The following is a 23,401-nucleotide window of genomic DNA, read 5'->3' on the forward strand; positions in this document are numbered from 1 at the left end:
GCTGACAGAATGAACGGAGCATTAACAACTCTGCTACCGAAAGTCTATTATTGGCCCTTTATCAAGCACTAACTAGGTGCTAGGTGCTGGCACTCTTAATATATAGGAAAAGTGCACTCAGTACCGTTCTCATCATTATCATATAATATATAGATGTATGTCTTATACAATGTGAACAAGGGGACTCGTTTTTTGAGTAAGAAACAAGCTCAGAGACGTTGTGTCTTCTGCCAGAGGTCACACAACTGGCAGATGGCTCCAGGTGTGGGCAACTCCAAAGTTCAGCGCTTTCAATATTTACTTTTGAAATATTTTAAAATAAATAAATGCAATTTACACTCTGGAAATTGTCATTGGGAATGCCTCCCATGTTGAGTAACCAAAATAAAATTTCTGACATTTTTTACTTTTGTTTAAATAAAACTAGTTTTTCTTTTCTAATTATAAACACGTATGTACTCTATCTTAAAAAAAAAAAAAAAGTTCCAGCACTGCAGAAAGTGAAACTGATATTTTAAAAAGACATGTTAGGGTGTTTTGTCAAGAATAATGGTAACCCTTCCCAGGAGTAGTAAGATTTGGAAACACATGCCCCTTATCAAAACTCCTTCTGAGTTTTGTCTCCAGGTCAAGGAATACGTGTGTTCCATTCAATGACCTTTCTTCTAAGATCCTACCTGTGACGTGCTTTGGAGAGAACTGAGGGAGAGTGTGGAGATGATAAAACAGCCTGCCTTCCCCTCACCTGAGTTTCCCATTAGCGCTTGTTTTCTATTTTGTGGACTGGTTCCTCTAGCCAGGCCCAGGGTTGTTTTCTGAGCATTGCTATCTTGTTGGGTTTGGGTGTAATAAGGAAGTTGTCAAGCGAAACTGTTTTTTTTCCTATCGCTGAAGGAGCGGGAAGCAGCGGACCGGAGGGAGCATAATGGGCGGCCCCTGGATTGGCTGCGTGTGAGCTCAGCTCCTGGGAGATACAGTATATATGATTGTGATCAAACCATCTTCTGATACACTCTGGAAATTGGCAGCAGCAGTAGCAGCATCTTCTCCCTGGGAGAGTTGGACCTACCGTCTCTCATTGGATACGTCTGGCTGACCAGGAACGTACTCGGCCATTGCAAGGAAGGGTCCTTGACGCAGAACCCACTGATCCAGAGGTTTCTAGGACAGGAGCCACTTTTGTTGTCTGAGGTTGGTTGAACATTCCTTTCTCCTTAGGGGCTGGAGCAGTGGTTAGGTATCTTGGGGTCCTGAAAGGAGCGTAGACTGAGGGGTCAGACCTTGAGTTCAGTCTCAATATTGCTTCCAGCTTGCTGGGCCCTCCCTAGCCCTCAGTTTCTTCATCTTTAGAAAGACAAAGCAGGGTTTAATGATATGATGTTAACCAGGCGTCATGCAAAGAGCTCTGAACAAACTTGGACCTATAAGCTCTGAACTCAAGTCCCAGCCCTGCTGTTTACTAGCCCAGCAACTCTGAGTAAGGAACTTGATTTCCTTGGGTCTCAGTTTCCTCATCTGAAGAATGGGGATGGCGTTCCATACCTCTCCTGCTCATTTCTCTCTAGGATGTTGTATGGGTCAAATTATAGACTTTAAGTGAAGGTATGTAGTAAAGAGAAATGCCACATAAATGGGAAGTGGTATTACTGCCTATGGCTGGATTAAAGTTTAGATTTTAAGGTCTTGGAAGTTAGTCCAAAGGCAGGGAAATCTTATGAAAAGAAGTCTGGTGGCCTGCTGCTCTGACAGGGGTTGATGGGGGATTATCACATTGCACTGCCTGTGGTCTTGGACAAAGGACAAGAGGGGTTGGGGGTGGGCACCTCCAGAGCACAAACTCCAGTGTTGGATGGAGGGGAGTGGCGATCCTTGTTGACAGTCTCCAGCTCTGTGAATGATGTCCCCACCCCAAGTCTGTCCCACTGCTGAATCATTGGGCCTTACGTTCCACCAGTAGTGAGGTCATCCTTTTGGGTTTCAAAAAATCCTCAAAAGATGCAAATCCCCGACCTTCTGGAAAATAGGCACCAGCTGATAAGTTTCATGATGACAATAAGAAACAGGCAGATGGTTCAAAGTCCACACTTTACACTGAGCTGTGGGTCGGGCCAGGCAGAGCTGATACCCCAACAGTGCCATGTGGTGGCTCCAATGATTCTGGGACCTGAGGCTGTGTGTGCAGAGCCCAGTGGGACCAGGAACCCTCCATCTGGGCCTGGACCTCTTATTTTGAAGTGGACAAGGACGAACTGGGGAATACCAGGAAAGGACGCCCAGGTTCAGGATGAGTCTAGAAGCACTGCGATTTGAGGAACCACCAAGAGACCTGGGAAACGGGCTCATGGACTGGAACAGTGAGGACACAAAGAGTGACATGACCTCTCCTCAGGGTTGTGAAAGTCTGAGGAAGACTTTCCTTAAAATCCACGTTGGCCAACAGCGGAGAATTCTGCCTCCAAGGGTGGTGAGTTTTCATTGCAGAAAGTGTTCCAAGAGGGGCTGCAAGTCCGCCTGCCAGGCATGTGGCATAAAGCAATCCTGCACTGCAGGAAGTGGGGCTAGATACTTCCCAGGTCCCTGCCAGCTCTTGGAGCCTGTTAGGGACCCCACAGAGGAGCAGGGATACCTTGAATTGTTACTATCTAACACCTGGGAGGTGGCTGTGGGAGCAGGTTAGATCCAGTTTGTCCCCCACATGAGTGCAGCCAGTGGAGGTTGAGTGTCTCCACCCAAGAGGCCCCTCACTCCCCTGCATGTTGGTGGGGGGACATATAATGGGGCCCGCACCATGGAGGGAGCCCAAGTTGAAGGCTTTGAGCTTAGAGGAGAACGGCTTTCACCCCAAGGGTTTCGAGTGTCCATGGGGCTGTGTGTGCTGAAGAGAAGTAAACATGAGCTCAGGGTTCAGTCCTTGACCCTCCAGCCCACTGATTGGCTTCCTGCCCAGGAGTCTGTGAGCCCCACCCTGTGTTGACAATCTCTGCCTCTGGGGCACAGGTGTATCTATACCTGGGCACATGTGGATGTGTGAGTCTGTGTGTACAGGTCATGACGGGCCTGTGTATGGATGTAGTTACCTCTGTCGGTGTGAAATAGCAGATTTGCTCACCTCTAAGTCTGTGTGTGTCTGTGTGTGTGTTTACTGGAGGTGTAGGAGAGAGAATAAAGACTTTAGAATGTAGAGAAGTGGATTCAAGCCCCAACTCTGTCCATTTCCTGGCTGTGAGACCTTGGACAAGTCTCCTAACCTACAGTGCCTCCCTTGCCCACTGCCAGTGTTTAATTCACAGGGCATGGCCAAGATGAAATGAGAGAATGTCGCTGAAAGGGCATTCTGGAGCAGGGCCATGCGGCAGCACACAGGTGAACTGGCCACGTCTGTGCACATCTCTCTATCGTTTATTCGTTTCACAAACACTGAGAATCTCCCAGTCAGTGTGGGCATGGCAGGCACCCATGCAGGCTCGGGTCCTCTCTCTGGAACTTGGAGTTAGACAGGAAGGGCAGACGGCAAATAGATGCTCAGATAATTATTCCCTTGCACTTGGAGTAGGAAAACTACAAGGTGTTATCAGTCCATGTAGTGCGTGAATGTTTCTGTGACACAGGAGTGAGTGTCTTAGCCCGTTTAGGCTGCTATAACAAACTATTTTACAGACTGGATGGCTTGTAAAACAACAGAAATTTATTTCTCACCATTCTGGAGGCTGAAAGATTGAGATTGAGTCTCTGGCAGATTCAGTGTCTGGTGAAAGGTTCCTGGTTCATAGATAGTCAGTTTCTCTCTGAGTTCCCACATAGCAGAAGGGGCAAGGGAGCTGCCTGGGGTCTCTTTTACAAAAGCACTAATCGCTTTCATGAGAGCTCTGCTCTCATGACCTAATCACCTCCTAATACCATCACATTGAGTATTAGGACTTAACATGTGAATTTGGGGGGACACAAGCATTCAGTCTATAGCAATGAGGGTCTGTGGGCGTTGACTCTGGGTCCACATGTGTGTGCCACACACTTTGTCCCTCGAAGCAGCTGGCTGTTTGCTAAATTCTATCGTGTGGAGTACAGGGTCCGTGGAGAGGGGAATGACACAATCTTTCTATGAAACAGCATCCACGCAGTTACAGAATAACCCAGCCGGGTGAATACATTAGGGAATAGTATACAGATGAGGTCAGTATATAACTTAGAAAGTAAACCAAAAATGGCAGCTTGGGAAAACTTCCTGCTCCAGAGTAACTGAAGGTCAACTCTGTGAGCTGTCTCTGGGTTTTTTTTTGGTGTGTGTCATATCTTATCAGAAGTCTCATGATCGTAGGTCATTTGGGTATTTCTGGACAGACTTGGACTTTGCTCTGAAATCCACTTTCTGCTAAGGTGATAAACAAGTTTACAAGAGTAGCTGTGTTTCCATGCACTGAGGGTTTGTTGCCGTCTTGGGATTACTGGCCTGGAAGCACGTCCTGGACTGGGTGGGATTCCCAGACGGTCTGGCCAAATGTGGGCATACCTGAGGCAAAGCAGGGCACAGAACAAGAAAAAAGAGGAAGGAAAGAGAAAGGCTCGCTTTGATGAATTCTGGATAGGCAGCATTTACAATCAGAAAGTCTGGAAATGTTTCATCTCATCACACATAGAATTTGGAGAGAGAGAGAGAGAGAGAGAGAGAGAGAGAACACAATCTCCTCAGGGCTTAGAGACTTTTCAAGTCTCAGTTGGCCAAAGAGAGGCTCTTCTGGAATGTCTCCCTGGGGTTGCTGGGTTTGCCTTCCTTTGCCAGCCACACTCTCAAGCTCTGGGCCTAACGGTCAATCTTTGGAACTTTACAGAGGAGGAGCAGTCAGAGGGTGGGAGGGGAACCAGGTTGAGCTGCCCAGAGAGGAAAGAGTTGCAAGAAGAAGGGAGTGGACGTGGTATCAAATGCTGCAGCAACTCAGGGAAGGATGAAGAATGGAAAGAGGTCCCTGGATTTGGAATTAGGAGGCTTTGGGAGATCCTGGAGTCTCTCGTCACTGCACTGGGGAAATACCGGTGCCCTGGGATGGCTGAGGCCCACATCACGCCTCCCGCCTCCCCCTGCCTCGGGGGCTGCAGCTGCTCCTCCACTTAGGCCCCTCACCTCTGTCTGAGCTCAGAGCACTGTTCCAGAGAGGGAGTGGCCAAATCAAGGCAGTCTTTTTTGAAAAAGCATCATTGCCTGGTGGAATTGTACTGATGCTCTGATTAGAAGTAGCAGCGTGTCCTTTGAATGCGGTAGGAAGACAGGACGACCATCAGCAATGGTGAAAATGGTTCCCATAGCAAGGGCAGCTTTTTAAAAGATTACTGCATCTCTATTTCCATTAGCTGGGGAAGGATGCTCTGGCCCCCTATGCCTCGGGCCCCCTCAAGCCAAGATAGTGCAAGAAGAAGAGGGGCTGAGCCAAAGAAGGATGTCCCGTGTGTTTGGCAGGTTCTGTGGTTTTATTATTGAACAGTTTCTCTGCCAACCCCATCCAATTTGCCCGAAACACAGGAACACACGGAAAAAGCAGAGAGAACCCCGGCAATGTGCAGTAAATATTTCTGGCTCAGCTTACTGGGATTTTAAAATCAAATAGAGCTTCGACCTACATTTTTCTTCCCTTAAGACCATGTGCTACTGAAGAGGGAACACATATCAGAGAAGTGGAGTGTTACTGTCATCACCACTTAGTCACGTTCCCCACGCCTGCCCATTTGAAAAAGACAAGAGCATTCCCTTGGAGGGTGGGACTCGTGCCTTGTTTGTTATTATATCCCCAGCACTGAGCATAATTCCTGGTCCATAGTAGGTGCTTGTTAAATATTTCTTGAAAGAAATCAATGAGAAGAAAGAAAACTATTTTCTTCTGTGATTTCTTCTCCTTATCCCACCCCACTGTGTATTTCGGAAGCACTACCCTAAGGCAGCCCCTGAGGCTTTCAAGAACACGCATCAATTTCCATATAGGGCAGAGAGATGTATTGCTAAAATTTTTCGAGTAACTCAGATATTCCTCTTAAGGAACATTAAACAACAAATAAAGACTTCTGATTTGCCGGCCTCCTCCCTGGCCCATTTTGTCATTGCCTCCAAGATTGTCCCACTGTGGACACCCAACAGTGCCGGGGGTAGCCTCTGGTCTCTGGCCGTCCTGCCGGTCCTTCCTTCCCTGCTCCAAGCTTAAAGGAGGGAGGGCATCCTGAATGTCGCTGTCACCTTCAACTCTCTCCGTGTTTCCCCACGCCCTTCCTTCCCTCTCTTTATGTCTTCCTCACATTCCCATGGATCCCTCCACATCTGAAATCATAATTCTAGGTTCTTATTTGTGCCTCTAAGCTGGACATGTAATAGAGTCCATTTGAAAGTTGGTAAGTGCAGGAGATGTAATGTAAATATGTAATACATGAATATACTAAATTACACTTAGCAAATGCATGATAAGGCGATAATGACAAATTAGAGCAGGCAACCTGTGAACCTGACCTCCGTAGGAATCTCTGGGAGCTCAGGTTTGGGATTCAAAACCATATTTTCTTTTCCTTTTGTCTTCCACCAAAGGGCAAAGGGTTTCTGAACAACTTAGGAAAAATTGGAAAGCCCAGAAGTGTCAGACTCAAGACACACAAATTAACTGCCCACACCCAGGGCTGCTTAGAGTGCTGGCCAGGAGGAAGCTGGTTCTTTTGTCTTTTCCACGGACCGCTGCTTCATTCTGGATAGAGAATGGAAGGGCTTCTGCTGCTCCAAGATGGGGCTGGTCCAGCTACACTGATTGTGCGTTAACCACACAACTGACTGTTTGTGTGATATATTTATTCATCTGTTCAATAAGTACTCATTGAGTGTTACTGATGTGCCGGGCATTGTTCTAAGCACTTGGGATACCAGGCCTAGCAAAACGGACAGAGGGGAGGGAGAGAGACCCAGACAACAAACACTTAAACACTGGATGCTAAGGTAAGGTGGGAGAGGCTGTGCTAATGGGGATGGTGGTGGGGGCACAGGGAGGTCCTCTATGGGAAGGTGACGTTTGAGTAGAGCCCTGAAGGAAGTGAGGAAACAAATTATAAGGCTGTCTAGGCGAAGAATGTTCTAGAAAGAGGGACCAGCCGGTGTGAAGGCCCTGAGGCAGAGCGCGTCTGAGGGAGAGTGAGCAGGGCTGTGAGTGGAGTGGAGTCAGAGGGGACTGGAGAGGTTGTGGGGCCTTGTCACCCACTGTAAGGACTTTGACTTTGACGGGGAATGAAATGGGAGCCATTGGAGATAGGAGCGTGACCTGCTCTCACTTATGCTGGAAAAGCCCCATGGCTGCTGAGAGGAGAAGTTGCTGTACGGAGGACAAGGGTAGAGTAGAGAGACCAGATAGGAGGTAACTGGAATAGTCCAGGTGAGCGGAGATGGTGGTGAGGAGGTGGGGGGACACGTTTGATGTCAGGATGAGGTCGAAAGCAGAGCCAACAGGCTTTGCTGACAGATCGGGTGTGGGGAGTGAGAGAAAGGAGTCCCAGAAAATGTGCATGAACTACCCCAAGTGCTGAGGCTAATAAGAAGGAGGCGTTGGCCTCTGGCTCCCCCTGTATTAATTTCCTCTTCCTGCTGGAACAAAATACCACAAACTCAGTGGCTTGGAACAACACAAATTAACTATCTTACAATTATGGAGGTTAGAAGTCCAAAATCCGTCTCAATGGACTAAAATCAAGGTGTTGGCAGGGCTGTGTTACTTCTGGGGGCACAATGGACCTGCTGTGAGATCTGGGGCGTGACCTCTCGTGGCTGTTTTTTCATCTGGAAAATGGGGGCAAGGGCACCCCTGCCCCTCAGGGCTATTGAGAAATTAAAATGGGACACCAAGTTTGAGAGTTGAGGTTATTCACATGAGTGGGTAGGATGGATGGGCGTACAGGTCAGCCTTGTTGGCCCACCTGGGACGTCTCCGCTAGGCCTCTTCTAAGAGAGCTGTCTGTTTTGGTTGTAGCGCAATGGAGCATCCACGGGGCCCAAAGAAGTCTCTGTCACGGAGGAGAGCCAGGTCTCTGGACCGGTCGCAGGACCCTAGGAAGGACTCCTGGGACTGCCGGTGCCTTTCCCTGCCCACCACCCCCTGCAGGCAGGTGCTTCCGTGGGTGGCCAGCGATGGGAGCAGACGCCCCGAGAGCCCAGCACAGCCTGCGGAGATTCAGGGCACCTCGGGTGCAGCCCTCAGCCTGGAAGAGACCAGGGAGTTTCTCCCCAGTGAGCAGAGGCTCCCGCTGGACACCAAGAAGGACAAGGCCCCGAGGCGGGCCCAGCAGGGGTGGCTGAAGGGTATACTGAGCTACTTCCTGAACACAGGCTCTGAGGAGACCAAAGAAAAGGCCAGCCGGAAGGCAAAGGGGAAGGAGGGCCTCCCCCAGCCTGCAGAATCCTCTGAGTCACCGGGGGAGCCAGCTCCTAGGAAGAAAGCCCACGACAAGAAGGCCAGTCGCAAGAAACACAGTCTCAAGAAGCACGGTGAAGAGGAAACCAAGGGGGCCCAAGATCAAGAAGATGAAGGTCAAGAGGCAGCGCTGCCCAAGAAGACCGCTGCCTTGCCCTCAGAGGAGGCTGACCGGGGCCCAGCACCCAGGGGTGAGCAGACCATGCCCGTTTCTATGGTAACCCCAGTGCCCCACCCCCAAGGGCAAGTGTGCTCTAAGCTGGCTCCTCGAATGTCTCACTGAGGGGACGTGGAAGGCGAGACAAGTATCAGGGACAATAACACTGTGAAATTTCTTTGAGGCAGAATAGCACTGCGGTTGCAAGCTTGAGGTCAAACCCAGGTTCCACCACGCACGAGCTGTGTGACCTGGGGTTGGCAACTTTCCTCTCTGAGACTCAATTTTTTCTCACTGATAAAATGGAGTTGATAACAGTTGCATCTCACGGAGTGGCCGTGGCCCAGAGCTGGCACATGGAAAGTGCTCCGTGGATGACGGCTGTTACTGTTATGTACTCTAGTTCAAGGAGCATGAACCAGGGAGGAATGAGAAGGCAGGGAGGGAGGCGAGGAGGGAAGCCCTACCCCCCCCCCCCCCACTAGTCCACATGTGAGGTCTGGGCGTGGGTGCTGGGGAAGGAGACAGAACCCACTGCTGGGGTGCTGGTTCTAGACTTGACTCCACCAGGAATAAACTTGATGTGTGACCCTGAGCGAGTTGCTGCCCCTCTCTGGAAACTTTGATTTCTCGTTTGGAAAATCAGGGAGCTGGTCCCCCAACGTGCCTTCCTTTTGTGACTCCAAGCGTCCTGCAATTGAAGGCCCCACAGGCACCTGGAGGGAGATGGAGCTTTGCCCTGTAGCACTCAGAAGGCACCATGTCCTTAAAGGGGAGAAAGAGACCCAAGGAAGACCCAGGATATTGAGTGTGTGTTGGGGGAAGGACGCCTGGGTTGGGGCGGCCTCTTTTCTAATGGAAACCTTGGCAGATTTCTGATTTTTTTGCTTAAGCCTAGTGCTGGCTACAGCTGTGCCCCTCGCGCTGTGAATTCTGTACCCTTTTCTTGTGTTGATTAACGAAGTCAGAAGAATGTCGCTGACACACCCACACCCACACTGCTTTCCTCTTCATTCCAGGTGGGGAGGATTCTGATCACGGGGGTACTGGCGTCTCACAGCTTTCTTCCCGAGCCACAGGTCACCTGCAGGAAGAGGAGTTCGAAAAGCTTGACGGTGAGTCAGAATCTACTTAGTGTCTTCTTTGCCTGCAGCTGGGGCTGCCATTACCAAACGAGACCGACTGCTCTGCATGACTGCCCAGGCCTTGGATGGTCACTCTCAAAACGCATGCACTGATCTTGCCCTTTCTGGGACTTCTGGTCACATTTGCTTATTTTACAGTTTTATGGAAGGCAGAACAACTGCTGGCAAATGCTCCTGCTTATGTGTTAATGAGCATGGGACTTTTTTTTTTAGTTTTTTAAAATTTATAGAAGAAATATAGAATAGAGGAATATAGAATTTATATATATATTTATTATATATATTATATTATATATATTATATTTATTATATATATATTTATTATATATTATATTATATTAAATATATATATATATATATATATATATATATATATATATTTAACTATATAGAAGAGTGGAAAAGAATAGTTCTATGCACACTCATATATATGCTCACAGTTGTTAACAGGTGGCCATATTTGCTGTGTGTGTGTGTGTGTGTGTGTGTAATTTTGTTGCTGAACCATGTTAAATAAAATGATGCTTCATTCTTAAATACTTAAGCACATGTCTCCAAGAAATAAGGACAGTCTTATATACAACCACAATATTGTTATTGCCCCTAATAAATCAATAATGCTCCATTAACCTAACTCCCCATCAAGAATGGACATATTTTTTAAAGGTGGGAAAGAGAGGAGCTATATGTCTGTCAAAAAATAAGTAAAAGAAGTTCAGTTGGTTATTTTGCAGGATTTTTTTTTTTACATGCTAATTGTTTTCTCACATGAGAAGGAATCAGCTAGTAGACTGAGTCAAGGAACAAAAGCCGAACAGGATTTATAAATGAGAGAGAAATGAGGGAGGAGAGTGAGGGGTGGAAAAGTCTGCAGACAGCCTGGGAACAGGGGATCCTGTTTGCACCTCCTTTCATGTAAACTGGTCAGCTGGCAGCTAGCAGAGGCCACTCTGGGCACACTGTGTTTGTGTAGGGTGATGGGGGTATCACGGAAAACCATGAATGCTGCTTGCAGCTTCTCTGTAAAGACTTGGGAGTGTGGGTGAGGCACCGACGTGCCAGGCAGCCTGTGTCATGCAGGCTGGAGTCCCTCCATCCTCCCCCCCTCACCTTAGGCCATGTCTCCACCATTTTCCCCACTGGAATTTTACAGGTTGGAAGGTCAGCATTAGCCTTGCAAAGTATTTCCAAGCACAGGCCCTCATTTGATGGCTTGACAGCCTTCTGAGGGAAGCAGAACAGGGATTATGATTCACATTTCACAGGGAAAGAGATGAAGGAATCTCTCTGGAGAGATTAGGAAATGTACCCAAAGTCACACAGTTTGCTGAACCCAAAACAGATATTTACAGATCTATAGAGTTAATAGTGGGGTTACAAGTGGAATGTTTAAAGGACTGACCTGGAATTTCCTGCAAAGTCTCATGCTTTGGCCTAGTACCCTTCCAACCCCCTCTCAGAAGGACCAGCCCCTGGGAAATGGTGCTTTCCGCCACTTCTGTGGCCTAAGGAGCTGTTTTAAGAGGACCCTCATTTAATACAGACAGAAGGCCCAAGTGGGTCTCAGAAGATCAAGACAGTCATTACAGAGGGTTGTCTGTGCATCTAGAAAAATTAACCAGGTACATTCACTTTTTTTCAGAGGATACTATTATCCGGATGATAGTGCAATTGCTCCAAAAAGTGGGAGACCAGTGGGAAGAAGAGGTGAGGAGCAAACTGTCTGAGATCCCCATGGGCTTGCCGCCTCCTCCTCCTCCTCTTCCTCCTGCTCAAGCCCCACCTGTCCTCCAGGCCTCCCACCACCCCTGCTCTGGGCTCTGTCACCTCTCTTGCTTGGGGCCACATTGAACCACTTGGGTGCTGTTGACTTGCTTCTCAGGGAGCTTTCCCCTCTCCTCAAGGTCAGGGACCCAACTCAGTTTCTCTCATCTCCCCCACAGCTGTGTCAAGCCTGTCAGCCAAAGGTGGCTCCACGAAACACAGGACCAGCCTCCAGGAAGAAATCCCAGGAGAAAAAGCCTAACCTCAGGAGAGCCTTTCCTCATAAGAAACATGGCCCCGAGGAGCCCAAGAGAGCAGGGACTGCAGACGTTTCCAGCCCAGACTCCCGGCCGCCCAAGAGGCCCAGCTATCTGTTCCTATGTGTTGGGGGCCATCGGCCCTCCAACTCCAGTAGCCGTGGTGAGCAGATTGTTACCATAGCAACACTGCAGCTGCCTTCAGCTCTGGAAGTTTCCCCAGGGCTGGAATTGGCCACTTTAAGAGCTGCCATCCCAGTTCTGACTTTTGCTCGTCCCTGAGTAATGTGGGGAGGAGAAAAGGGATGTCGGCACTCACCTCCTCACACGAAACCTCACCATCCAGGCAACCCAGCTGAGCTTCCAGTAGAAATTGTATTCAGGGACCCCCACCCTCCTGAGCTCTTCACAGCCCCAGCTTCCACAGCCTGGCAGTGGGAAGCATGTGCAGGAAGGAACTGGAGCCGGGGAGACAGGAGACCTGGGTTCTGAGCTGTACGTTCTGTCATTCCCCATCTCTGTGTCTCAGCCTCCTCACCTGTAAAATAAGACACATCCCTACCGCAAACCTATACTCAACCAGTCCTCACAGCCTTTTTATGAAGTACATATTATTATCTCCATTTTGCAGATGAGGGTACTGATACAATATGTTTAAGGTCACATGGCCCATCAGTGATGGAGCCAGAGGCAGAGGGACAAAGTATCATCTTGGGTGTCGGAGGAACAGCCGAACAGGTTATCTTGGCCAGGGGAATTTATGCTTCAAAAAGGAGGGCGTAGTGCTTACTACCAAAGAGTGGGTCCCCAGTGGTGAAATCTCAGGCCACAGTGGGAGATATAGTCATGCAGGGGATTCTGACCTAATGTGTCAATTCATTCTGTGGAATCAGGCATTTCCTTTCTCACTCCTTGATCAAGCCAAGATGGTGGAGGGGTGAGGTACTAGGGGACGGAGGTGGGGGAGCAAAGCCCAGGAAGCCAGGTGTGTGGACGAGGATAAGGGAGCTTGGTCTGGGCCAGCAAACCAGCGCCACGGCCCTGCCCAGCAGCTCACCTCCACCCCAGCTCCCTCCACCGTGATCTGGCCACAGAGCACACGTAGAGGCTGTGCTAACTTCTTTGCAGTAGTCAGCACCCTCGGGCTGACAAAACACACTCACTATTTCATCTTGCTTCTCAGACTTGGAAGAACCGGAAGTCCAAGAGACCTTGTCTACAGATTGTGGGGGTCCGAGTCCCTCGGAGTTTTCTCCCCAAGCAGGAAACCAGGGACCCGAAGAAGACTTGCAGCTGGACAGAACCTCGGAATTCAGTTAGTACCCCCTCTCCTTTTCTCAGAGGTCCCTTGGAAAACATCTGGCCTGACCCCTCCACTTGTGGAAGAGAAACTGAACCAGAGAGAGGCAGTGACTTGTCCTGACCCAGCTCTGGGAGCAGCAGGCTAGGGAGGCAGAGTGGGGCTCAGAGCATAGGCCCCGAGCCAGACAGCTGTTACCTACCCTGTCTGAGCCTCAGCTGCAAAGCACAGTAGCACTGACACCCTCCTTGTTGAGGCAGACCTAAGGTGATTCACGAAAGGCAATTGGCCACAGCAAGGGCTCAGTAGATGGCGTGGTTTAGGGCCTGGATTTGAATTTGGGCTCTGACCTCTTCCATCAGTGTGAACTTGGACAAGTTGCTTCATCTCAGGTCTCAGTTTCCTCATCTGTATAATGGGGATAGTAATAGTACCAACTTCCTAGACCTGTTGGAGGCGCTAAATGAATTAATGCTGATAAAACGTTTTGAGCAGGACCCATTAGCAGCTAATAAATGTTAGCTCTCATTTATTATTATTATTATGGTGGTTATGCAGAGCCTCAGGAGAAGTAAAGAGGATAGAAAGAGGGTAGGGGCCATAGGAGAGAAGCTGCCGTCACCATTATTATTCTTTTCTCATTGGCAGAGCCAAGCTTAGAATCATATAATCACAGTCCATTCTGTGTGTCTGAAGATACTCTTAAAGATCTGCTTCCCCCACCTCCTCCTTTCTGTCTTCCTTACTTTTCACAAGAAAATGTGCCTTTAAGGGGAATCAAGAAGGGCCCCTGTTGTACCTAGAAGAGGAGGGATGTGAGGGTGGGCGGACTTGTGGGACCAGGCCTTTCCAGATGACTTTGCGCAGCTTCAATGGAGGCACAGGCCTCGGCTGCTTTCCTCACACCTAATGTGGCACATCTAGGCCCTCACTCGTGAATGGATAAGTGAATATGTTCTCTTGAAACCAGCTCTGCACTCAGGCCACATCTGAGCAATCTCTGGGCCCCCAGGAGTCAAGGCTGGGACAACCACAAATGTGAGCTTGTAAGCACCTTAGAGACCCGTGAGAATTACCCAGGGAGCCACCTGGGCCTTAGGAAATGAAGACAGACCACAGAAGAGCTTTTCTCAGCATTAGAGTGTAAGCAACCACTTTGTTCTTTTTTAGAAAAATTTATCCAGACGATCATTGACCTACTCCATGATGAGGAGGAGCAGGAGGGAGAGAAGGTGAGGACGTCCCCGTGTAGACCCTGCCCCATCTGGCATAACTGCCCTGCCCCTCCCCCAATTCTGCATCTTGCCAAAGCCCTGCTCCCGTCTCTCCTCCTTCCCGAAGACGCCCCTGATCTCTGCAGGCCACACTTGTTTTCTCATCTCTGAGCATCTGTGGCTCTTCTCTCTGGGCCACAGCCGCTGGTCCACAGTGTGTCTCTTTCAGGGCCTGCCCATCTCTTTCCCCAGCTCACTTGCAATTTCTTCAAAGTCAAGGGCCCTGACTCAGTTTCTCTCATCTCGTCTGCAGCAACTTCAAGTCCAGGAGCCAGATGTGGCTGTAGAAAACCTGGCTTCCACCTGCAGGAAGAAATCCCACAAGAAAAAGTCCAGCTTCAGAAAAGCCTTTTCTCATAAAAAACATGGCTCCAAAGAGCCCAAGAGAGCAGGGGCTACAGGTGCGGCCAGCCCGGACTCCCGGCCGCCCAAAAGGCCCAGCTATCTGCCCCTGTGTGTTGGGGGCCATCGGTCCAGCAGACTTGGTGAGTAGGCCTGGTGTTGCCATGGTAACACAGGCTGTCTCAGCCCTTAGGTTTCCTCCAGGACAGGAGCTGGCCAGCTGTGTGGCCTGTTGTTTTGTTTTGACTTTTGCTCTCCGCTCTGAGGAGAGTGGGGAGGTGTGAGAGGGCTGGCAGGACCCACCACTCAAGACACACTCCCCCCTCTTCAGCACACACACACATAAACACTTAAGGATGAATGTGATATGAGAGCAGTGTATCTGTGCATGAGACAAGTGCCTCAGAATCACCTGGAAAGCTAATAGAGACCCAGGTTTGATGAAGGAGGATATGACCTGGACTATCTTTTCACTGCACTGAAGTGTGAGGACCACTGGTGTACAGTGATTCCCCTGACATTTATGGAGTGCCTACTGTGTGCTGCTTTCACACACATTATCTCATCTAACCCGCTCACAACCTTGGGAGGCCAGTCTTATTACTCCCATTGGACAGATGGAGAAAGCGAAGTTCCAAAAGGCTGACTCGGCAAAGCCTCGCAAAGTTAAAGGGGACGTGGTTTCACTTGGTGGGACCTGTTGGCAGGCCTGCTTGTTTTCCTCCTAGATTAAGAGGTGGCAGAGGGGGTTGGTAGAAGAAAGAATGAGCTTTCTGGAGGGGGCAAATAGAGCCCTGCGAACTCCTCTGAGGTGGGTCTGGGTGGGGCGCATGGGTGTTCACCCACGAGCCTGGGAAACCAGGACCCCTCCTGTGCCAGTGCCTTTGGACAGCTTCTTGTCAGAACCTGGACACAGCTATGTGCTTGTGGACTTGAGACAGGTACAAACACCCTCACACCAGCTCTTTTTGCCCTCAGATTCGGAGGGACCTGAGTTCCAGGAGTCCTCGCCTGCAGAAGGGGGCCCAGCTGGATCCCCGGGAGCTCCTGCCCACGCCGGTATCCACAAGCCAGAAGGGAGACCTCTGCCAGATGGAGCATGTGAATCTAGTTAGTACCACCCTGCTCTCACCTGGGATGGTGCCCATGGCTTTCACAGGCTGGTTCCAAGTAGGGAACTGGGAGGGCAGCTGACAAATATCCAGGAGACTCTAGAAAGGCAGGGAGGAGACAGAGTTGGCCTTTCAGCGGGAGGGGCTGAGGCAGCACTGGAGGTGGAGAGCCTTCTCCAGGTAGAGAATACTTGTCTATTCTGTGGGATGTAACTTCACCCCACCCAACCCCATTGGTTTGTTTGAATGTTCGTGAAATTCCTAGCTTGCTCAGGAATTTCATAACCAGTGGTATACCGGTAGCCTCTTGCGGGGGTAGTGGGGAGTCAAGGAGAGGGAAGCCCTGACCTGTAGCATTTGCGGATTTCTGTGGTACAAATATTCCCACTATGGCCAATTTCAATCTGCCAACAGTTTGTAACAATGCGTCCACAGTTTCCTGAATAGTTACAATGAACTCTTGGTATGAGCAGCCACCTGCTCACCGTTGTTTACAGCCCTGACCCATAGGAGCCTTCCTGCTGCTGCAGTAGCCGTGGAGTTTCCCCTCCCTGCATTCCAATTTGCTACTCCTGGTCTCAGCTCCCATGCCTGACCACACTACTCTGTAGTCTAGATAAGGGACATTGGGAGGTCTCAGTTTTCCAGTCTGTCAAATGGAGCCGAATGTGGTTACAGATGAAGTGCGGCAGGCCAAAGTCCCTTGTATTTCTATAACGCAATCCCAAGCGAAGCTCGGCTCTATCTAGGTTGGGGAAGATTTTCCTTTGCCCTTCACAACTCATCTGCGTGCTGTGTCTCAGAGACAACATACCTACTGTAATGGATGGATGTGTTATTGTAGAACTTGTCAACAATGCCTCAATCCTTCTTTGTTTTCCTTAGAAGAGCTGATCATCCAGAAGCTGGTGGCCCTTCTCCAAGAAGTGGATAGCCATTTGGGGGAGCAGGTGAGAACCCAACCCCAAGGCCTCATCAACACACAACTAAGTTCAATCCCCATCTCTGTATCTGGGTGACCTTGGCGTGTCCCTGAACTTCTCTTTAGCAAAAAGAGGGCTAAATACCTACTGGACAAAGTATAGTGCAGAATATAAAATGCCACACACATAGCAGATGAGATAAATATTTGTTTAAAATAATATAAAGCTCATGTGGCTCCCCCTGCCAGCCAGACCTCCCCCAACCCAAATCCTCCTTGAAGTTCCGCCCATGCCCCACCTCTTTGGAAGCCTCCTTCCCCGAGTCTGGATTGCTTTGGATTGGGGGAGGTCCTGGCACACCCTTCAGCATTTATATGGCCTCCAATTCTTTCAAGCTTTTAGATTTTCCTCCCCTGCTAGATAGCCTATAACAGAAGGTTCCCTGCTCGTGAAAACCTCACAGTCTGTTTGGGAAGACAGACACAGGTCACATATGAAAGCGGTCATTAGGTGTGAGCGCAGGTCCCAGATGAGTCATCAGTAGACGCTGCTGGTGCCTGACCTTACAGGGGACACCGGCTGGCACCTGCGTCCTTTTGCCTGAGGACTGGCCCCCAGGTGCACTTTGCCACCCTCATCGTAGGCCAGAATTAACAACCTCTGTCTCCCTAGAAGCAACCCTTAACCAACAGCTGATGGGAGCTGGTGGACACAAACACCATCTCCCTGGCCCTGGAGGGAAGAACTTTGAGGAGCTGGTTTCTGGAATGCCCTGAGGGGAGGGATTAGGCTGCAGCAGCCTGTGTGGCTGCTTCCCACCTTTGTCCCAGGTCTGTGTTTCTCCATCAATGTTTCCTGAGTTTACTTACAACCTAAAGGAGTTGCACCCGAGATCTTGTCTTCAGGTCTGCCTCTGGGGGAACCGGACCTAAGACATTTAGGCATTAAGAGGAAGAGGCTTAGGGTGGGAACGAAAATTCATTCAACATCTACTCTGCACAAAACATTTTACATAAACTATCTCACTTAATCCCTTCCCCCAACAGCGATCAGGGAGGGTGGGGGATACCGTGTTTCCCTGAAAATAAGACGTAGCTGGACAATAAGCTCTAATTAATATAAGACCCAGTATTATATTATATTATATTATATTATATTATATTATATGACCCGGTCTTATTTTACTATAAGTATCTTATAGTAAAATAAGACCGGGTCTTATATTAATCTTTGCTCCAAAAGACGCATTAGAGCTGATTGTCTGGCTAGGTCTTATTTTTCAGGGAAACACGGTATTATAATATCTCCATTTTATACATGACAAAGCAGAGGCTCAGAGATATCATACAGCTAGTAAATGCGATTTAAGCATAGTTACCTGGGTCCAAAGACCTGCATTCCCCCCCCCCCCCCACTTTGTCCTGCTGTTTGCAGCTGGACCTTGCAGCCAGATTCAGAGTGGCTGTGGATTGTGGATGGCGGGGAAATTTAACCAGGGAGCTGGTGGCTAAATAAGGAGGCTCACCTAGCTTTGCTGCGTGGAGTTGAGGGCGGGGGCAAAGGGTGGGAGGGCGTAACTACCAGCAACACTGATGTCTTGCTTTCATTTCAACTTCCAGATCAGGCGACACCCCAGCTTTAAGAGGTTTTTTTACCAGCAATCTGACGCCTCCCTCAAAAAGCTGGCAGCCACCCTGCGCCGACAGGGGGCGCACTCCACAAAGCCCGAAATGAACCTTGCCGAGAGACGCTACCAGTTCGCCTTTGCCTTGGCTAACAAGTTTGCTGCCTACAGGGCCCGCACCGACCTCAGCCTCAGGGGTCTGCACTACAGGCAACGCTGTTACCCCCAGTTCCCATACAGGGAGGCTCAGCAGGTGAGAAAGGCTCGTGATCATGACAGGATATACTTACTGTCCTCTCCCTTCCCCTGCTTAGTTCAGGACTTCTGGGGTCCAGCCCAAATGCCACCCCTTTGTTGAGGCCTTCTAAGAAAATTACACCATAATGACCTTTGCTTGATAATTAGCATCTTCTTTATTTGGGTCTGGTCTCTAACTGTGCGCATTTTTGTACTTTTTGATACCAGTATGGACTATTGGATCGGCCACTATCTTAGCTTGGACCCTTAGTATTTCATGGGTTCTGCTGCTTGGCTTCCCAATTCAGGAGACTGTCATAAAATTGAAATAACAAAGCAAAGTAAGATTACATATCAAATAAAGAGTGGTGGAGATAGATGAGAGGCATCTGTGGTCTGTTTGGTTCTATGAAGGCTTCCAGAAGGTGCTCCTTCACTGACCTTGGTCAATGGATTAGGAATAGCTTCTCCCCTGCCATTTCTCTCTGATTTGCTTTCCTGCTTCCCCTAAGGCCCTGAGATGTTTTCTTTGGAAATAACATTAATCCCTGATTTTTTAAAAATCTGAGTTGTCGCATGTTTTCTGGAGGATTCTGAGAAACAGTTTTCCCCACCTTTTGCAAATTCACTTAGGATAACCTGCTTACACACATTGGACCAGATCTATAGAGCAGAAGCTACTGAATGAAGGTGTGACTTTAAAGGAATGAAATGTTCTGTTTGTTAGTGTTGGAAAAACAGGACCAGAACTTCTACATGCAAATAATCTCCCGGGAAATCAGAGCATTATTGCAGTGATGTCACCGTCACTCAGACCCTCTGTTTTCCTCTCCCAGAATTACCTTTGGGAGCCATGTGCTAGGTCTTGCAAGAAAGCTGGTCTTATTTCATGATACTTGTACCTTGTTCTTTGAATGCTCTGCACAACATGGGCTTGTTTTCCTGGTGAAAAGTCCTTGTGACCTTGGGATTTCTCTTTTCTCGGCCTCACTGTCTTCTCCTGGAGAATGGGGATATTACAGACCATTTGCCCTCTAAGATGGGTTAGACAGTAGCTTATGGAGTGATTTGAGTTCTTTATGAAAGATATTACAGAAACGTCAGTTCCGGCATCCTCAAAAGCCCTAACTCCAATCTCTGGCTTTACTCATCATTCATTCATTTATTTACTCATGTATTCATGCAACCAATAGATAGTGTGTCAGGTGCTGTGGGGGCCTGTGGAAGGCTCTGCGAGTGGAAAAGACAGAATGTTTACTGATGACAAAATTAAATATCAATTAAAAGCCAAATTATTGGTAACTGAGGTCAATAAAGCAAGTTGGTTCTGGGAGACTTCTAGGAGGTGGCAGGCATTGATTTTGACTTTTAAGGATGGAGAGGCTGTAGATGGGGAGAAAGGACCAGGAGACCACTATAGGCAGAAGGTACTGTGTGAGCAGAGACTCTGAGGTGGGAGCTAGAATGGTGTGTTGATGTGTTAATGAGAAGTCTATTGTTATCAGAGTGGTACCCACACATAATTGGGCTCTGATTAAAACATATGTCCTTTTTCTCCTTCCAGGATATCACAAGCCCTGAGAGTCAAAGTCCAGACTGAAAGCTGTGCTTTGCACTCAAGCACCCTTGAATGAGGCAAATAATTGGTGGCTTTAGCCAGGAGACCCTGAAGATGCTTCATGATGTCCCAATCCAGTGCTCCACAGATGTGACTGCAGACAAGAGTGGACAGCCATTCTATGTGCACGCGTGGCTGTGGGCTTATTGAGACTGAGAATGCACAAAGCGTTTTTCCACAAAGCTAGAGGTAGAGACTGTGTTGGGAGAAATAAGCACTGGACTGGGAGTTAGGAGACTCAGGGCTCCAACTGCTGACCTGCGCCCACCTGCTGCGTGACCTGTACATGTCCCCTCTCCTGTCCAGACCTTGGATTCTGGGCTGGACTAGGCGACTCATTGGATCCTTCGGATTCTGTATTGCTGATGTCTTCCTAAAGAGAGGTAGTGAGTGCTTTTACTCCATGGCTAAATATACCCTCCCCACCAAGCTGGAGGTAATCTTTAAGTCTTCACCGAATGAATGAATGAATGAATGAATGAATGAATGAATGAATGAACAAACGAATGAATAAAGTGAAGAACTCCTAAGATGCTGGCAGTTCTGCCAGACATTTCCTGGGAGTCCTTGCTCCACAATTGGAATTGTGCAACCAGTGACTCTATCTCTGAATTGTGGGTTAGGGAGGAAATGGGGGAGCAACCTCAACAAGCATTGGTCCAGAGTGTTGGACAGAGAGGCAAAGCCTTTGCATTCTGGGGACAACCCTAGTGCCACCTCACATGCCCTTGGGTGAGTCTCCTGGTTTTTACTTTTATTTAAGAGTTACTAAATCCTTAATCTTATTTTTTTTATCATCATGTATTTTCTTGATCCATAGGGGTGAAAAATATGCCCACTGTCATGTAGAGGGCCTGCTGACATTTTTTAAGATGTTAGTTTAAATGAGTCTTAAAAGTAAATTTTTGTTTAATCTCTCACCAGAATATCCACATGTATTTAAACAGATGTATATGCATCTATGTACAATAATTTATTCAGTTGACTGTCCTTAACGCCCATGTGGATATGCAGATGCCTCCCAGGAAGGGAAGGCCTATGGATTGGGGATCACTGGCCTCTCAGAAACCTTCCAACCCTGTGTCCATCATTCTGTGACCAGGGAATGAAGCTGGTGCCTTGTAGCTCCTGTATCCCACGAGGGTTTGCTGAGAGTCAGGGAGAAAATGAATATGAAGGGTTCTGAAATGACACAGTGCTATGTCCAGGTGTGTTGTTATTTTTATTATAGCCACAATCTGGGTATGTTCAGGAAGTAGGGGAGGGCTTCAAGCTGGATCACCATGGACAGTTGCACGGGCATGCACTGCTCGAGAGCACATGCCCCAGCAAGTGCCATTCACTTCCCAGACCTTGTGGTGGATATGTAGCTGTATGACAGTTTCCCCTGATGGCAGTAAAGGGTCTTGAGAAAGAGGCTCCTTTCTGTTTTTGCACAAAGGGGAGGTGTGGGCTGTTAGAGGCCTTGCCTTCTACACAACTGAACAGTTTCAACAGCCCGGTTCAGGTGGACAATTTGCCATGTGTCCGTGCACACCCCACAGGGTGATTACACATCGCCTGGAACACATGGCCAGAGGGGAGAGGGTGTGAAAGCCTGGATGGCAAACGCAGTCTCCTTACCCTGGGTGGACATTGTATTGCTGTGTTGAACCTGTGGGGGGCACCGTGGGGTGGGACTGGGGAAGGGGAGAAGCCCAGGGCAGAGAGGGCTTGGGCGCTTACCTGGGACTGGCCTCAGACCTGAGGGGCAGTTTTAGGAATTTTGACTAAGCATATTCTGAAAGTCATGTAGTGTTACTGCTTCTAAGAAGCGGGGGAGAGGTGAGCTATTTATGGATTGATTTTAGGCAGTGTTCAGAGACACTGCACCCAAATGTGACGGATCAGAAGCTGTTTTGAACCGAGGGTCAGGAACCTTCTGGACGTAGCTTCTTATTTGCAATGATATTCTTTAAGCTGTATGAGTATTTGGTATGAATTCCCGATGCTGGCATCTAACTCTTGTGTTTGTACTGCATTATTTGAACAAATAAAGAAACTGACTTGCACAAAGGTCTCACCTGGATTATTCACAATGGAAGCAAGATGGGGGCCCATCGGCCACATCTAGGCCAGCCTGGTACCTGCAAGGCTGTGGAGGTCTCCTTGTCCTTGCCTGGGGGCTCTCTCTGGATGCTTTCCACATGGCCCATCCTTGGGGTGCCAACTTGCCGAGGCAGTGAAAAAAAAGCTCTGGTCTGGGCCTCAGGAGACCTGGGTTTTAGTCCAGATGCCCACAGTCTGATAACCTTGGAGACAAGATACTTGCCCTCCAGACCTGATATTCTACAACTCCGTGACTCTTAAGGTGACAGTTAACTGTATGTCCAGGAAAATGTGGGGAAGTCCTAATTCTATATCACCTGTCTTATTAATCCCTAAATTCTGGTGCCCAAAATCTGTCACTCAGAACCAGATAGAATTGACAGAATACAGTGCCTGGTTTTGGGTCTAGAAAATGTAGTCTTCACTGAAAGGCATTGAAGGCTTCCTTTCCTCTCTCTCAGATAACAAGTGAGTTCTTCCAGTGGCTCCCTGGGGAAGGCGACCCTTTTCTGTGCTCGCTTGTTTTCAAGCCACGTTTCCATTCCTCGACCCTTGAAGTCTCGCTGTAATGCTCTGAGGAGGGCAGGAGAGGGCACTATCATTATCCTCTTGTCACAGATGAGGAAGTGAAGGCTCAGATGGGACAGTGCCTTGTTCAAGGTCACACAGCCAGCTATAGACAGAACCAGGCTAGGACTCCGCTCTGAGAACCCCTGTTTTAGTGCCCTCCATTATTTTCTAGTCCATTGGTTCATTTATTCAATATTTATCGAGCACTTACTATGTGCCAAGTCTGATGTAGAAGGTAATCTTTGCCCTTGGGATGCTAATGGACCTCACTGGCTATGGGAATTTTGTGCCAATAGGAATATAGCGAAGTGGACACCAGGTGAGGGTGGGTCTCCCTCAATTCATACCACAGAGGCTTTCAAGAGCCCTAGGGTGCGTGGGAGACACTGCTGCTTTGAAAGGCTTTTAAAAGGTGGACAAGTGACATCAGGACATAATTAAGCAAATTACTAACCCTGAGAAGTCAGGAGGCTAAGTGGGTGAGTCAGAGATAATGGGGTCAGCGGAGAACTGGTTGGGTTCAGGGTGTTAGTGGGGTTACAGGGAGGGCTGGGCTGTAGGTGTCATTTA

At 48.7% G+C, this 23,401-nt stretch overlaps 1 protein-coding gene across 1 annotated transcript; it reads left to right on the forward strand.

Moving 5' to 3' along the window:
• The first annotated feature begins 917 nt into the window (after positions 1-917).
• On the forward strand, positions 918-22,217 carry BNIP5 (BCL2 interacting protein 5). Its single transcript, XM_019738653.3, has 12 exons — positions 918-1,191; positions 7,980-8,611; positions 9,597-9,692; positions 11,365-11,429; positions 11,666-11,906; positions 12,927-13,058; positions 14,214-14,275; positions 14,571-14,802; positions 15,638-15,769; positions 16,657-16,721; positions 18,314-18,571; positions 20,120-22,217. Exons 2-12 carry the CDS (start codon positions 7,984-7,986, stop codon positions 20,153-20,155), a joined length of 1,947 nt encoding a protein of 648 aa, XP_019594212.3. The 5' UTR covers positions 918-1,191; positions 7,980-7,983; the 3' UTR covers positions 20,156-22,217.
• Positions 22,218-23,401: the final 1,184 nt, after the last annotated feature.

The sequence above is a fragment of the Rhinolophus sinicus genome, chromosome 2 (genome assembly GCF_057876585.1).
Source record: "Rhinolophus sinicus isolate RSI-liver-muscle chromosome 2, RSI-T2T, whole genome shotgun sequence".
In the NCBI taxonomy this organism is placed as follows: Eukaryota; Metazoa; Chordata; class Mammalia; order Chiroptera; family Rhinolophidae; genus Rhinolophus; species Rhinolophus sinicus.